At 36.7% G+C, this 18,228-nt stretch overlaps 1 protein-coding gene across 6 annotated transcripts in view; it reads right to left on the reverse strand.

The window, feature by feature from the left end:
* Positions 1-281: 281 nt before the first annotated feature.
* The window catches only part of PPP1R12A (protein phosphatase 1 regulatory subunit 12A), a 113,517-nt gene continuing 95,570 nt past the window's right edge, over positions 282-18,228 (reverse strand). For 4 of the 6 annotated variants that reach the window (XM_059471538.1, XM_059471537.1, XM_059471540.1 and 1 more), the window contains 6 exons: positions 15,931-15,947; positions 15,028-15,169; positions 14,269-14,373; positions 13,331-13,378; positions 8,846-8,896; positions 282-2,431 (listed from right to left, as the gene is read on the reverse strand). In XM_059471538.1, the coding sequence (XP_059327521.1) occupies positions 2,345-2,431; positions 8,846-8,896; positions 13,331-13,378; positions 14,269-14,373; positions 15,028-15,169; positions 15,931-15,947 (450 nt within the window). In that variant the 3' untranslated portion in view covers positions 282-2,344. Of the gene's footprint in view, positions 2,432-7,043; positions 7,215-8,845; positions 8,897-9,444; positions 9,941-13,330; positions 13,379-14,268; positions 14,374-15,027; positions 15,170-15,930; positions 15,948-18,228 lie in introns of those variants that run through there. The other 2 variants (XM_059471541.1, XM_059471539.1) reach the window with 2 other exon arrangements.

Below are 18,228 nucleotides of genomic sequence, written 5' to 3' on the forward strand. Positions count from 1 at the left end.
GATTCTGCACACAGACAGGTTTATGTAAAATATATAAACATTTGTCCAAGTTGTTACAGATTGCATAAATATGGCATTTTTACTGTTGCATTTACAGATGTGCATGTACAATGATGTGCAAATAATCACAATCTGATTACAATCTTTGAAAGGTACTTGAACCTTGCATCCAAGTAACGCAATGAATGAAAAATGCCCACCAAAGAATTTAAATAGCAAACTTATAACATGGTTTAAATTCATAACAAATTTCAATGTCTTATCAGTAAAACTTTCACACATTTAAAATATTTTGTATTCAGTTTATTTGTATATGTCAAAATACATTTTTTTTCCAAAATAGTGGGTTTTGCAACTAGTTTCATGCAGATACAAGGTCTGCTCAGTACTACCAATAAAATCAATATAGCACAGTAGCCATTCATTTTTTAGATATAAAGAATAAATAACCTAAATATAAAACACTAAAATATTAGAAACACGTATTTAATCATTCACAGGCACCCAAACTTTACCAAATATAATCCAGAATATGCCTAACTGTCTTGTAACAGAACTCAATATGTTGCAGCCATTCAATTCTTTATGTTAGCATAAGACAATGGAAGTCCCTCCCTACAGTTCAGACCCACCTCTCATACAGATCAACTACAATAAGATATCTCAAACTATCCGTGTACCTTTAAAATCAAAAATCCTGAGCTTGGTAGTAAGAGCATAACCTTACATCTTCAAAAAACCAATCAACAGAGAGAGGACATCATGTCTTCCTCACCAAAACATATCCCACCCCTGTAAAGCTAACCCTCCCTCCCCCCCAAGTAGGCAGTAGGACACAACCTTTTTAAATGAAGGGGTACAAATTCACATTTAATATAGTATACAATATAATCCATAATACAATAGCTACTACAAGCTTTACAATGTACAATTTGTTTTAATGGCTGATCTGTTCAGTGGTTTTAGGCAATAAACTATGTGCCAATAGGATGTCATATTTTGAATGGTTTAGTGAAAATATAAAAGCTGTTCCTAACAAAAATGATCTTCACTTAAGTACTTTTTTGTTTTTAAAGGCCACTGAAATGTATAAAATGGTCTGACACGGTGTTATCAAATTGGATGCCTTCTCACATGGCAACAACAGTGCATATAAACATTATTGTGAGTGTAATGGGTTATGCTTTTCAAATGATTTAGTACATTACTTTGGCTAGCACAACAGTTTTGGACAGCACTCAGATAAATATAGGTATGTGAAATGTAGTGAAGCAGTTATATTTATGCATTTTTTTATTATGGTGAACACTATCAAATGAAAAAAAATGGGACAAAAAGATAATAAAGTTTTTATATAGTTTAGACCTTTTGTAAAGATAGGGCTCCATACAATGTACAATGTCTAAATTCTTTATACCATAAAAATTAACGAACTTTGTTAAACACACTATTCTGGATAGCCTAATTTGCATTAACAGACATTTGCAATAGGGAAATATATTCAAGCATGCCACGTGGTGGTCTGAAAAATCAAACCAGTACACATTTATATATACAGCATCACTCAGTACCTGCTCAAATGAATGTGACGATTACAGGATCTAACGTCTTTCACTACAAACTTCTTTTTTTTTCTTTTTTTTTTTAAAGTGACCAATAAAGGCAGAAAACAGGACTCTTAAAATATTTCTAGTTTCAACTGACTTTTAAAGCATTTTGTATAGGAAGTAAATGCATATTGCACAAACAGTGAAAGCAAATGTTCCACCAAACATCTCTGTTCCAGGTGGTTGGACAACACAATTCTAGTTAGCTACACAAATTATGTAATTTAAAAGGGTGTGTGGTCTCTGCAAACGGTAAAGCTGTGAAAACACTGTACAAGAAAATCTGGTACACGAAAAATTAGAAGGGAAAAAAAATCCAAACTTAAATCTTAAAGAAAAACTGAGTATAGGAAAAAAATGGGAATTGTGGCACAACAAAAATGTTATTGAGTAACTGTCGTCTGTGAGAGCTGAAAGCTTTTGTTGATGTAAAGTGTTTATGTACAACTAAGGCTTACTGGTTAAATATCTGAGGCGTATCTGGCCTTGAATACTTTCCTTATTATGCTGTGGCTGTAAACAAGATTTCTCAGTCATTTTATCTTCTCAGCAGCTGCATTTTAACAGAAACAATGATCTTGATACAAAAAAACACACAGGTAAGAGGGTGTTTGGCAGGATATCTGAAAATTACAGTCTCCGAAGGATCTTCCCACACTTCCAGTGACTGCCATACCATGGTCCACTGGAGTTATTAGTGATGTGCAATACCATTACTTGCTGCTGTAGTAAACCTTTTATTTGGAAAGTTTGCTTATAACTCTGATCAAGGCCCCATTTTCATCTTTTAGCCTCTGGTTGTCTGCCTTCAGGTCTGGTAGCATCTATGAAAAATGAAACAGGGTGGTTATTTGCTGTTACACCTCAAGAAAAAGCAGCAAGACTAGACAAGGACTGTGAGTAAAAATCTTTATTCAGCTTAATTATCTTGGCAGTTCTCACACTTCATATCAGCAGTTCAGAAAAATCTCCCCTTTTAGCATGATACATTTAAGGGTTAGAGATTAGAAGTTTTCATTTGCTTCAACTAGATGCACTAAAACTCAGTGGTGCAGATGACCAGCCTCTGACAAAAGCATTTATAGCAGCATGAGGAAAGTAATGAAATACTTCAAATTCCAGGGGGGAGGAAGGGGGGCAGAGGGAAATTAACTACCAACAATTTAAAGAGGCTTGTCTATACTGCACTTGCAGAGTTTCAAAAAAACATGCTGTGGCTAAGCATCTCTACCACTGTGCCCTTGGATGATTTCATCCTGATCAGATACAGTGTGATTCAGCTTGTTAGTTCATAGCATTAATCCTCCAACCACTTCCAAAGTCATGTTGAAGCACACATCCTGTAATTTGAGATCATGTCCCTGAATAGCATAGTTCACACAAGATCAGATCAGAGCAACACCAGGCTACACACTCAGGCAGACAGGTTAGGGATCGGCAAGTTATGGCTGCCAAAAGAGATAGGTGACACACAAGCACAAAAGCTGCAAGGCAGAAGCCAAATGAGGTGAGAGTTGGACAGGATCAGATAGGAAAGGAAGACAAGTCAGGGCACAGAAGTTGGTACTGGGAGAATTCAGCTTCCAGAGAAACCAGAAATTATCTCAGCAGTTCTCTATATCTACATTCACACACTGATAACAAACGACCTATCACACTCACAGCTAAATTACACCTATGGATTCTAGCAGGGGTTTCACACAGGAGGTAACACCTATTCCTGCACAGTCACTAAGTAATCTCAAGTGCAAGTGTATGCAGGAAGTTCAGCCACCAACCTACCTGACACCTGTTACCTTCTTCTTCATTATTTTTTTGGCACTATTTATTTTCATTTTATTTAAGCAAAATTATACTTTCAATCCCATTATATTCAGAACATTATAATGGAAGAGAAAGAACTAAGAAGTTGAAAAATGCAGGGTCAGTTAACTGTGCACTAGAGGTTTCATTTCTACATTTCCTGTCCACACTCACTTCACTAAACTGCAGACTCTTTCAAAGTGAATCTACTGAGCTTGTAGATCTCCCTGTAGTTTATTTCCCTGCAAATACCAAAGTATGTGAAAGGAAGTTGACAGGAGATGATAAGAAGAAAAAAGGTGGTTTCTACAATTAGAGTAGTCAAAAATCATTCAGGTATCCTTGATTCCAACTCTGTTTTATGGATGAGCCAAGGGAAAGCCACCGAAGTTGAGCTCTTTAGAGTCACAGGGAAGCTTTCGTTATAGCCAAGTGAGAGCTGTGTTCTGAACAAAAAGAGCTGTAAAATGCTGATTACTTTCAAAAACTATGTAAATATGTTTGAAATTGAAAAGATCACGAGTGATCTTTTTGTAATTGTCGAGCATTATTGTTAAAGTCTAAGCTGTAAAAAAATAACTGTTGTCCAAGACAGGGGTCATATCCAGACAACATGCATGTGTCTGCAAAAAATGGAACAGACATTTCTTCAGGCAGACCAACCAAAAGCTTTTCTTCCTCCTTTCCATTCTGCTGCAGATTTCATACCAAAGGTACTGGGTGAAACCACAACAACCATCATCTAGCCATGCACACGGAATCAAGGCAGTCTGGTTTTGTACTGGTTAAATAGGTACCTTGAGTAGCATTGTGTGTGCATTCCAATGAAACCTCAAAGTAAACCCAGGAATGACACAGTCCTCTTTCAACTTACTGAGCAGCGAGGGAGCTGTAGCCCAGAATGGTTAATTACATAGAGACAGACCCACAGAGAGGTAGATTTTCTGGTGAACTACTTTAACAAAATCCACTGTTCAAAATTAGAACTTTAACATAATCCAGTACCATTATATATCTGCAAATCTCTGTAGGTAGATTTTAATCTTGATTCAATTAATAGGTAGAATAGGTCTTAAGGAAATATTCTCTTTTATTGTGAGTCTACTAGAGCACAGGGGAAGACTTGTAAGAGACAAAAGGGTTATATGACAAGATAAAATGGCATTCAGTTGCACTAGGAGAGGTTTATACTGCATAGTAGGAAAAATTTCTTCACCAAGATGGCTGTCAAGCAAAACTGCTCAGGGAAGTGGTGGAGTCACTATCCCTGACAGCATTTAAAAGATGTGTAGATGTGGCACACAGGGCATGGTTTAGGGGTCATTGGACTGGGGCACTGGTTGGACTTGATGATTTTGGAGGTATTTTCCAATCTAAATAATTCTACAGTTCTGTCAATATCAGGAGATTCATAAGGAAGGATAAGCACATGTAACCTAAAATACTTACACTTCTCATCAATACTAATCCCCACATACTTTAAACAAATCTCTTGGAGCAGTGCATTTCTATGGGTACTCAAACTTCTCGTGAGGTGACACCATACACCTTTAATGTCAAGAGGGAGGAAAAAGGGCCTTTGTAGCAAATTCAATAAAATTACAGTAACACACTGCACTTTGAATTCCAATTTGCTTCTCATTAAAATAGCAAAGTATCTTCCTGTGATAAGACTTGATTAAAAATGCACTATTTTGTCTGTCTGTATCATGACTAGCTTTGCAGTATTATAATTTAGCAAATCATGATTCAATAATCATCTGATATATGTGGAGCCATCTCAGATCTGTAAAGTAATAATCATGTCTGCGTTTGCTGGAGGATTTACCAGTTTGTACATACAAAACAACTTGATTATAACGATTACAAAAGAACTGCTCAGGTACCTGCTCAGATTACTCAGGCACACTGCTATTGTGCCTAGCACCATACTGTCAAGGCTCCTGATGTGTGTCCACTGCTTCTCTTTTGCTGGTCAGGCTACTCAAGCTCCACAACCATCTGCCATTGCAAACTCCTGCTATGGAGAGGAATACTGAATGGTTTTCTCTGGTTAACACCCCAAATGGCTTACCATGGTTAAAGGAATGCCACTGCTAGCAAAAAAAAGACAGTATGGATATGTAGATGTGGACAGCAGCCATTAGATTAACTCAGCTGTGTTGAAAAACCACATTGTTTGCTGAGGCAGGTGTAAGATGGACAGCCCTAAAGGGTCTGCTCTGCCTCCTCATGCAGCAGTGTGCCCCTGCTGCTTTCTGCACAGTTAATGTAGTGATCCAACAATACTGGGGTGAGATGGATCAAGTACTATTATGAACAAAGGGATTTGTTTTCAGCCAGGTCAGCGAGCTGACTTCACTTCCTCAGAAGGGTTAACACAAGGGAGCATTGTGGAATGCAGGGCCTGGATGAGGAACACCACATCCTAATGTTAGTCCAATTCCAGAAAGACACCAAGCAAAAGGATAAACCTCTTCATTTCAGGCCTCTTAGTGGGGAAAACCCGAGATCAGATTCTGAGCAGAATGCACGCTCATCGCGTTCCTTTCCAAGTGGGAAGGGGGGTAGATGAAAAGAAGCAGTTTAGCAAGAGTCACTGTGCAGAAGGCTGGTTTGTTTTTTTCAACTACACATCTTAAAAGCTCACTGTAAACTCCAGCCTAGACAATTGTTATATTTAAGAGGAAAAAAGGCATATAGATTTGGTTTAGAATGAAACCACATTTTATCCTTATGTAAGTTTTGAATCTTCAATGGCTTTCTGTAACATCCCTGAAGTAACACTAAGAATAACAGACCAGCATTGTTTTCCAAGACGAAACTCAAAGCAGTTCATACTCTTATCAGAAGGGATCTGAACCAATCTGACACACTAGGCAGAGTTTGTTTTGTGTCTGTGATTTTACAGTCCATGCACTGTAGGACTCTCATCCACACTGGGATGCCTATATGTACAGCAATATAAATCAATGATCTTAACTCTGTGCTAGAACTGCTTGTTTTAAATTGTCTATGTAAAAATAAGTATTGGCAAGACTCAAATGGGAAGTTCAAGTGAAAACAGTAATCACCTTGAAATTCCAATACATTTCTAAAAAAACAATACTTTAGTCCGCACTGAAACACTGAAATACACAAATGTAAGAAAAATGGTTGCTAATGTAGCCATTCAGGAATGCAGAGTATTGAAACTGGTTCTCAAACACTCTTTTTGTTGAGACTAAACTTCTATGAACTCTATGCACTTAAACCAAACTGCAGAAACAAAGCTCAAATCTGAATTTCAATTTGTTAGAAACTAGAGGCAAATCTATTTGAGCATTTACACAAACATCAAAACAAGAGACTGACTTTATTGTATCCTCATACAAACCCAAATCCTTTCGGTTGTTGCCAAGATTTTAACATGTCAAAGGTCTCCTAGATGCTTGCCAATTTATTTTCAAGGACAAGCTTCAGTGCTAGCAGGGACAATACCACACCACTCCAGCACATCTTCGACACCTCCAGCTTGTACACTGGGCACCATGCTTTAGCTGTAGCCACACCTCAAGAACCGAGCAACACTGAGTCAGTTTCTGACACACAAGTGTTAATAGTAAAACTCTGCCCAAGCACAAACTGAATGTCAACACCTGCCTGGCTAAACAAAGGAGAAGGAAGAAATTACAAGTCCACAGAGCGCAGTTGCCTACAGGACCCTGACAACTTGGCAAGCACTCGGGTCAAGGCCCTATTCTCAGTCACCAGTCGCTCATTTATGTGTTTCAAAGATTCAATCTGCTTTATTTGTTGCAGCTTCTGCAGGAATCAAAGAAATAGGAGTGAAAATGAGAAAAAACCCCACATGTATATTAGATGAGCAGAACTGAAAGAAAACTTAGAAGAAACAGTCCTGTTTGAAGTAAATAAGCTGCTGTGAAAGGAAAGCATCAAACAAGTGGCACATTCTTGAAAAGCAATCTAAGTACCAGTAGTGATTAGTCACAGCTTTCCAAAACAGTTCAGGATGCATTAACAATGAGAGCTATTCCTGGAATTCTTCACTTAACATCCTAATTGCACAAACTGAATCTCCTATTCAAAACCCTGTACATAATGACACGTTTAACAGACACTTTTAAACAACTATGCAACAAACTATGGGAAGAATATTTAATCTTTAATTCAAAACTTTCACTTCTTGCTTATTGAAAGCAAACTTTTGGAAAAGGGAATATATCTGTATTCTCTATTTTTATCAGAAGGCCTGCTTTCCCTAGAAGCTCACATCCTGTCTTCTATTCTTAGGCAGACCATTATTTTCCTCTATCATAGTTTGTTTTTTCTGTATTTCACTTCTGAAGACCCTTCAAGGAATCACGGACGTTGTGTCCTGCCTCACAGCAAACTATTTTGGCCTGAATCCAAGGGAGCCAGAGGCATCAGAGTTGCTGTTCTGCCTGTCAGCTTCAATTACTTCAACAGAACCTGGTGCATGTATTTTAATGGAAAGTATTTGGAAGTTTATGCCATTTCCAAGCACCAGAGGGAGCTCAAAAATGAGCTTAAAAGGAAACTTCTTATTAAGCAGTACAAATTTGACAAATATCAAATGTCAAAATAATGGTATTTTCACATTCCACCAAAATTCTATGAATTTTGTAGGCCATATGCAATGTTTACACAAAAGGACATAATAGAAAGAAAACCTACCCAAATTCTCAACCTTCTTAATGATATCAGAGGGTTTAACATTGATAAAGACTGGTTAAAAAATGCAAACAAACAGAAATGTAATTTATTTAAAAAAGAATATTGCTTCTGAGATTCACTTTATACATAGGTGAAAAAAGCAGAAATCAATATGGTAAGTATCACTCGTCAACAGCTCAAATCTACCTACTGCATTTTCTAAGTAAAACCTGATTCACACTACACAAACAAGAGATTTTCTATCAACATTGTAACACGCCATCTAATTAATAAAGTGCATGAGATAAAGACTGAAACAACATTTAATGCTTAAATATCTATACAAGTATATGCTACCACTATTTAATAATAATGGATTTTAATAATAGTAATTATAAATAAAACTACGGAGTAAGTATCACATCAAAATTGTAGACTGCTATTCCATCTTGATTAGTTTAAGATATGTTTCACCCTAACCACCTCTGAATGTTTCTTGTTAGCCATGAACTCAGCACCTTCTTCGCAATCGTACCCGTACAGCTGCTTATGCCAGACCACAGCTTTGCTACAAGCTGTGTGACAGGAGTGACTCTGACATGCAGCTGCAACTTAGTCATTCTCTGGTGAAATTACAGAAACCAGTAATACTGGTAATTTATAATAATAATAATAATAATAAAAAAATACCAGTAAGACTACATGTCTTACTGACATAGTAATACACTTTGTAACTAATATTGTACTAATTTACTTACTTTCAGTTCTTCTTCCATTTCAGATATCCTTCTTTCTAGCGCCCTTCTTTCCTAAATCAGAAGATGTGTGTTAATGCTGAACAATACAATGTTTTAAAAATTACAGCTTGTAAATACTGTGGTAACAGTGAAATACTTCAAGTTTCAAAGATCATACAACCAAAAGCATAGTGTGGACAGAAAACTTGTGACGGCAGTGATACATAGAAATTTGGTCAATATGGAATTTTAATATCCAAAGAGGAAGAGATAGAGAAATTCATATGAAGTCCTACAAAAAATACCCCTTCCTTTTCACTAATTTAGAAAGGTTTTAAGTATACAACTTGTTTGGATTTATTTTTCATGAGCTAGGCTTTTGTAAGACCTTAATATCCAAGAAATGCAGAAAATTATCAGAAACAAACAAGAATATTAAAAGATATAAGCACAAAAGCATAAGCTTTCACAGGCAAACAAAGGTAGCTGAAACATCTCTCAGCTCAGTGGGATCTCTCCACACTCCAAACTGCAACAGTTGATACAACTGACACTATAGGACTTAGCTCAGTACCAAAGAAATCTAGTTACATGAGATCAGCTGCTTCTTGAGAAAATGTTTCTTGAATATTTTCTGCATTTCTCATATAGTTTAATTTTCCTTTTATTTCCCTTTTTACCTGAGAAGCAGGAGAAATTATCCTTTGCATAAGAACTTGATTACACTGACTATATAACAAGCCAGCTTATGGAAAGTTAGTTTAGGGTTTTCTATACTACACTGCAGTCTGCAGTGCAGATACATTTTTATTTTGTTTAAACCTATTTTTCAACACATCTAACAGATGAGCAATAGACTCTGGGGTTTACAGCTTGATTGCTTGCTTTCCTGTGTCAGACGATGCAGTGTATCTCATTTAAAAGCAGCTGCAGTTATCAGTACTCTACATTCAGATTTTTTTCCAGAGGGTGAGAGGCAAAAGCAACAGATTATTGCGAAGTGGACATATGCATCTGCATCCAATGGTGTTATGCAAACAGCAAGCAGCATTGACTGAGTGTGTAAAACTTTGGTTAGATCATACCGCCCAGTAGATACTGACTCTTGCCGGACACCTTTCAGATATAAATCATTTGAATTTAGTTTAATCACAGTGCAGTTATACCCCAACATTTTCCCATTATAGCAAACAACTTTAATTTTTATCAAAGTAATAAATATATTACTGCAGTTGTTACTACTTAATGTATTTAACTCTTTCAAAATAAGACTTTTTTATAATGACTGTAATGAACATAAGTACCAGTGAGTTAAAGGGTTGCAATTAACTAACAAAAATACCACACTGTCTTACAATACTTAGAATTTAATCTGTTACCTACTAGTTTTACAAAATAACATATATGATGTGTTCTTATATTAAGCAATATTCAACAATTTTTTCTATTACCAAGAGATGAATGATCAAACAAATTTCAAAATTTCAGATGTCTAGAAATTCTTAATACTTTGAAAGCATTTGCTTAACTAGCATGTTGAACTTGTCTATTAGCAATAAAAACCTATTCAGTAAAATCTTTAACTGACTTTTTATACTTCACATTATACAAAATATACAAATAGACTGGTATAGGAATAACAGTCTTTGTAGAACTGTTTTGTCCCTATTATTTGAAGCTATGCTCCTCTTTCACTTGAACTGCTTACTCTTTTAGGAACTGCTTTGAGGGATGCCAATGAAATAATGCACTGCAGTGTCACTGAGAAGATTTGCCAGTTTTATTTGATTATTTCCTGGACTCAAAGAAAGCATTTGAAATCTATGAGGACTAAAATTTTATTATATAACTCCTCAACTCTGTAAGGTCTGTCAAGGAACATTTGTAACTCACAAAAAAAAGAAACAAAATCAGACATACACAGATATACACATATGAAAAACTGACCCCTCCAGCACTATACAATTTTTAAGAAGCAAAACCACATGTATATGCCTACATATACTTGCATAATCAATAATACAAAGAAATACACCTCTCTACAATTCAAATTTCCAGCTGAAGAAAGAAATTGTTTAAGGGAACAATTTCTTGGGAAAGAAATTGTTTAAAGGCACCTACATTTTACTGCTTTCTCATCCAGACTGAAACCTGTAAGTTTGAGTTTTGGTTTCAAGTCTTATTATCATGTCATACAGAATTCTGCAAAGGGCTGGTTGCATATTTGGCAGAGTGACAGGTTGTTAAAGAAACCCTCATTTTTGCTCATGTATTGCTAGGACCTTGCACATGTGCTCTCATCTCTACCCCCATCCCCATGGAAATAGCCCTTTCTGGTAAACAGTTTTCAAATGAACAATATTCACAATGTATCACAAAGTCACATCATGGAAACCCACTTCTGAAGGGTGAATTTAAATAAAATCAAAAGCCAGTATTTTCTGAATTTTACTACTGTGCAAATCTAGGCCTAATATATACTCTCATTTTCTTCACTGAAAAGGTAGGTTTCAGCTGGAAAATATCACAGTCCAAAGATGCTTTCAGCTCTTTCTCTGTTGGCTTTTTTTTTCCTTACAATTTTTCCTCACTACTTTACTTTTCTCCTCTCCTCTTCTCTATGTAATTTATATAAAAAGTCTTTAGGTTTATATTTTATTTTAGTGAAGTCATATACATGGAGAAGTATACTTAGAAAAGGTCTACAATCTCTCTTAATTTTTACATTTTTATCATTACATTACAGACTAAAAAGGTGTTTTAAAAATTATTTTTAATGCTGAATTCAATAAGCTTATTTCTAGAGATCAGCTATTGATGACTAGCAGCTGAGAATCCTGCTTCAGTCACATTCAAAGTGAAGCTTCAGATTTAAACAATAATAACAACAAAAAAAATCATAAATATATTCCTCATTTAAATTCCTATCTGAAAAAAAGTGGGTAATTATAAACAAGATTCAGATGTACAAATTTTGTGTAAACCCTGTTTCAGCCATACAGCACCTAAGTTACAAACATACATCACTAAGTTAATTATTTTATCCACTAGATTTAATACTAATAACATTTAGGGAAAATAACATTTCTGAAAGATATTTTGCCGTTGGACCGAATACCTTAAAAAAAGTGCAAGACTTTCTAAAAAAGGCCAGTTGTCATAACGCAATGGCCTGTTTTGGGAGAAAGCCAAGCAGTAACTCAACACTGAAATAATGTCTATCTATGCAGCACTCCGTGCATTACCTATGAACCCCCACAGTAATGGATACTGCTCCATCTATTAAATTATAAATGTCCACTTGTGTGGCCATGCTAGCAAGCAAGAAACCAATTAACTGCTGCTGAAACCCTTCTACTGATGAAATCACTGTCCACACTAGGATGCCAAAAAATTAAAGAGAGAAATATGTGCTAAACGGCAGCAATAAAGTGCAGAGACTATTAAGATAAAAATAATGAATCTTCAGGAAGTGCTTGAGAGCATTTCTACATCTCCATGTGCTTCTGTAAAGTCTGTTTATATACTGGACAGTTTTGTGTAACTAAAACTTGTTTTGTATAACTAAAACCTAAAATATTGGAAAATCAATACAAAAGGCTAGTAAATATTAAATTTACCAGGGATTAATAAATGTTTACCACATCACTTCTTATTGTCAAAGTCTAACTTTTTTTTCCAGTTTGTCTCTAATGTGTCATTCCAGGATCAAGGGAGAAGAAAAGAACACATGGTGTTCAGAGTCATGAAGGAAGCCAAGACCACCACAAAATCAATGTAGTTTGCTTTACACTGCCATGAAACTAAACTTTTATAGGGCTGGATTTTAATTAGCATGAAATTGCAGCCTAAAATTATCAGGTGTCCAACTTCTGAAATAATTCCTTCAGTCTATCTCACATATGAATTCACTGCATGACTTCTTTCCCATTCAGTTTAGGATTGTCTCTGACTCTGATGCCCCTCTTCCTGCACTGCTTACTCATTCTTCCACTTTCTCCTCCTACCCCACTATCATATTCCTCTGGAAACAGCTACAGTGCAAGGAAAGAGGCAGATAAAGATAATTTTATATCATTAGCAGGTTTAAGGTCCCATGTTTCTGAGGCAGAAACAGCTATCTCATTACCAACAATAATTGGTGCCTCTGGAAAGCTCTAAGGAAATTAACTTCTCTGAATCTTGGAAATGTGTTAAAAGATGAGACACAATGAATCTGTTTAATCCTCTGGGATGCCAACATTGTTTTGGATGAGATGGAACAAATGGCAGATCCCTGGAGGGCAGCAGAGTTTAGAAACTGGTTATCATGAACGAACAGGCAAACTAAAGGCAATTCCCACCTCACATTCATTGCCACTTTGAAACCTAAAATCCCCAAATCCTCTAAAAAATGCAAACAATAAGAAAGGCTTCTATTCCTACTAAAATCTATCCAAACCAGGGGTTGCAAAACAAGCTAAAACAAAGCTTGGAGTATTTAAAAGCTCTTTGGAAGAAACTCACCCTTTTCTCCATTTCCAAGAGTGATCTGTCAGCAAATCTTTCTTGTCTCTGAAACACAAAATTGATGAAGACATTGACATGTGCTTTGACATAACACAGAACTGATGAAAAAAATCAATTAGACATTTTAATATTCTGTCTGAAGTATGTAATCAAAACCATTTTAAAGTATGTTCAGGGAAGTAACACTGAAATAAAGAATAAGCTGGATTTATCATGCACTTCTTTTGTGACCATCCCTGTTATTTAATCACTACACAGCCTTTGGCTAACAGGAAAAAACACAGTATTTCTATCTAAAAGCATTACAAAACTGGCATCTTTTAAATGTTCTTCACTAACATTTGCAGGGTATGCATCAAAGACAATTAAGTACACGTAAATTGTGATAAATGTGATCTGACAATATGAAACATTCTACAGCAAGAGCAGACAAATTTAGACAAATCTAACTCCAGTATATGTGTCTTGTAAAACTGTATGCAGCACTGTTATCTGACAGCAGTTATTGGTAACAGGAATGCATTATTTCCTCTTCATTTCCAAAATAAAGCTACCTAACCAGCCAGGAAGAACTGGCAGGTTATGCCAATTTGCCATCAGTCCCACTTGTCAGTTTAAATATGAGCTTGACAGTGTAGAAAATGTTTACTCCTACCCTGCAAAAAAGCTGCATGCAGATACATGCTGGCAAGAATCACTACTACTTAAGTAGGCAGGAAGCAGTCTCACATGTTTTGTTCACAGTTGAAGACCAGAATCCTGCACTCCTTTCTGTTTAGAAAGAGAAATTGTCCATTCCCATCTTTGGATAAAAACCAAAGCTGATGCCTAGTGAAGAGCAGCCCATAGGCTGGGGTTTGTCCCTTCAATTTTGTTATGTCTGGTTTATTATCTACATTGTTGGTTAAGTACATGCTTTTTTGTTTTCTACAAACCTGAGTGGTCTTCTCCAACTGTAGCTTAAGATCTGTAAGTTCCATGTTGGTGTCATGTAACTGTGCTTTCAGCTTTTCATTTTCAGCTAGAATCTGTTCATAAAGCTAAGAGAAAATATTTGTTAAAAAATCAGATAATGGTGAGATTAGCCAAAAAACTTCAGAAGTATGACTGAAGCACATGTAAAATTAAAAATACATTAACAGTCTAAGAAGTAAAATAATGAAGTTTAAAATCAGCAAGCATGGTAAGGAACTGTTACTAAATATTTCTAGAAACAAACAGCTTTGTAGAGGGAGCACACAACTTACCTTACACATAATTAAGCCATCTTTTTTTCTTCTGACTCCACAGATTACCCCACCACAGTAAACTTTTCAACAAACTCCTCCTCTATTTTAAAACAAGATCTAAACATATTTTTACTTCATATCTATGTAAGCTGGCAAACACTTAATAAAGTCTTCACATATACACACATCAGTTTTAATAATACCTTATGATAAATACTATCATATTATTTTTTAAAATTTGACTGTATCTCAGCTCTTCTGATTTCTCCCTTGCCTTGAAAAGTACAAAAGCCAGAAGCTGCTTCATAATGTATATTTTTCCCCACTGTAGTGGTTGCTGTGCTTCTCCATTCCGCTAAGTTACTTCAGGCAGCATTTTGAATGCAATGTGAGACTACTTTCACACAACTTAAGAAAAGCAGTAATGAAATCCTATTTTTGCACCAAACTTATTGAATCAAATACCTTCTTAAAATCAGGGCTATCATCTTTTTCTAGTCTACTGCAGTATGGTTTTCGATCTTCAAGGTAACTCTGTGACCCTGATCGCCCCTGCGCTGAATCGTAGCGATCACCTGCAGACATGCTGAGCGATCCCGAATCATATCTGTAAAAGAAAAGTTCTGGTTTTTCTTTGCCTTTGCAGCCAAACTGAGACCCCTGACTGTATCAAATGTTTTAAGTTTGCTGCTACCCAGCTGTAAACAACCAAATGCAACTAGGTATTTTTGTTAGACTACCACTTCCTAATTTGATGCAAATTTCATTTTTACATTCTCCAGTACTTCAAGATTCTGGATGAAAATGTTTTCAAATTGCTCAGTCTGCAGAGTAATGCATGCAGAGAAATATTTTAAATGTAATTAAATTATTTAATGCAAGCAAATATTTACATGTCTTAAAATACTTTAAAACTGGCTTAGATAGCTTAATTCTTCTTTATTTATAAAGAACATTTTTAAAAAAGTATATTAGTTTAATATTAGTCCTTTAAAAAACACTGTATGAATGGCCTAGATGAATTTTAAGTTTTGTTACAGCAGCCAGGATTTCAAAACTATGTGTTGTGAATTCTAGTATTTCAACAGAAACAGCTGATGAAACAAATCTTTAGCAGTCTTTATCCTAATAACTCAATAAAACCCTGTATTAATAAAGTTAAGAGCAATTTCACACTGTTCACTCTTCACTAATCATGTGTTAGAGCAGTTTTATATAACAGATTTTCACCAATCAAAACATAATAAAATATTAAAATCACAGCCTTTGAAAGCTCAATCCAACCACTGGATTAAAGCTGAATTTGTACATAAACAACTTGAAATGACAGAAAGTGTAACAATTCTAATTTGTTTAAATTGCACATACCTTGAAAGGCTCTCACTCTGAGGTGGGGAGAGGTAAAAAGAGAGAAAAAGAATGGATTGGTGAATAATTTGATTAAAATATATAACAATCTGTGAACAAACACAACTAATCAGTTAGGTCAAATGTGCATGCTATCTACCAGTATGTATTATCTGAACTGTGTCAAGCTTCAATTTTGTTATGTCTGGAAAAGAAAATAAATATGTGCTAGAATGCACTTGACAAAATATGATTTACAAGGACGTTAACACTCTAAAAGTCTGGAGTGTCCTAAACAGTGGAGTTATTTCAGCACTTGGTGCATTCTGGGTTTGCTTCCTGGTTATCAAAGGCTTCAGAACAGTGTTCCTCAAAGTCACTGTTCCTTCTTTCTCTTCTTTAACATCAGCTACAATGTTTTGAAAATAAGGACTTCAGCCCAAAACAATATATTAAGATACAGGATCGCTGTTTCAACACAGTGTGACTGGAAACAAGTTACTACACCAACAACATAAGGAAGTACTTATTAGACTTAATTACAGTAAATTTTGTCCCTGTGGATTCACCTGGAATGAATGAACAAATTAATGAAAGCAATATAAAAAAATAACTCCTTTTAGTTGTCAAGCAAAACTTAATTAAAAGTAATGACTTAAGAGTGAGGGAGTGTCCTCTGAGTATTACATCAGTCATACAAACCTTTTGCCCCTCTGAGTGGTCATTACAAATTCATTTTTTTTCCAATTATTATTCTAATCTTAAGTGAAGACATTTCAGTCAAGAAACTCTACTGACATATCATCACCTGGATGTCCTCCAATGTTATTCTCCTAGCAGTGGCTGAAACCTTCCCCACAGGTGGTTTTCTAGGGGGGCTGATGGGCCTTGCTTGGTTTCCTTTTATAGAAGGAAACTGTATTTTTTCAATGTACATAGGTAAACAGGCACATTCTCCACAATACACTCAATTTCCCCTTTGACATCTTGAAGTGTATTTACTGCACAGAGGATATCAAAGCTATCAGATGCTATATACAGATGCTATAGCCTAACCACTTCTAACAAAACACTATTTTCTGTCAAGACCATAATAATGCTGAGAATTAAGAGATTTTGTAGAAAACTGGGCAAACTGTTCTGGTGTTTCACCATAAAATCATTTGTGTTGGAAAACACTTCCAAGATCACTGAGTCCAACCTTTGACTGAACACCACCATGACCATAAAGCTGTCCTGTCCAGTTGTTTCTTGAATGTTTCCAGTGATGGTGACTCCACAGCCTCTCTGGGCAGCCTGTTCCAATGCTTAACTGCCCTTTTCAGCGAGAAAATTCTTCCTCGTGTCCAACCTGAACCTCCCTGGCTCAGCTTGAAGCCGTTTCCTTTTATCCAGTCCCTGTTAGCAGGGAGAAGAGACCAAGCCCCACCTGGCTACAGCCTCCTTTCAGGGAGGTGGAGAGAGGTCTCTCCTGAGCCTCCTTTTCTCCAGGCTAAACAACCCCAGCTCCCTCAGCCACTCCTCACAGGACTTGTGCTCCAGACCCTTCCCCAGCCTTGTTGCCCTTCTCTGGGCATTCTCCAGCACCTCAACGTCCTTCTTGCAGTGAAGGGCCCAGAACCAGACACAGGACTCAAGGTGTGGCCTCACCAGTGCCAAGTACAGGGACACAATCCCTGCCCTGCTCCTGCTGGCCACACCATTGCTGATCCAGGCCAGGATGCCATTGGCCTTCTCGGCCATCTGGGCACAGCTGGCTCATGTTCAGCCACTGTCACCAGCATTCCCAGCTGCTTTATCCCTTGGGCAGTTCCCAGCCACTGTCCCCAGCCTGCAGCACTGCATGGGGTTGTTGGGACCAAGTGTAGGACCCAGTACTTGGCCTTATTGAACCTCATCCAGTTGGCCTTGGCCTACTGATCCAGCCTGTCCAGAGCCCTCTGCAGAGCCTTTGTGTCCTCCAGCAGATCAACACTCCTGCCAAACTTGTGTTATCTGCAAACTGAGTGAGGGTGTCCTAGATCCCCTCAGCCAGGTCATATGGGAAAGTATTGAACAGGACTGGCCCCAACACTGAACTCTCCAGAATTCCACTCATGATCACGTGCCAGCTGGACGGAATTCCATTCACCACCACTCTCTTGCCCTAGGCACATAGCAAAAAGTGCACATGTCCAAGAACTCTTGGTCAGTCAATTGTATACTTCACCAGTCCAGCCCAACACATTCACCCTTTCAATAATATTCATGATTTTGGGACTGATTTAGCAGTATTTCACTGTAATGTTTTTAATTCTATCAGAAGCACCACACAGAATG

Source organism: Ammospiza nelsoni, chromosome 5 (assembly GCF_027579445.1).
Source record: "Ammospiza nelsoni isolate bAmmNel1 chromosome 5, bAmmNel1.pri, whole genome shotgun sequence".
NCBI lineage: Eukaryota > Metazoa > Chordata > Aves > Passeriformes > Passerellidae > Ammospiza > Ammospiza nelsoni.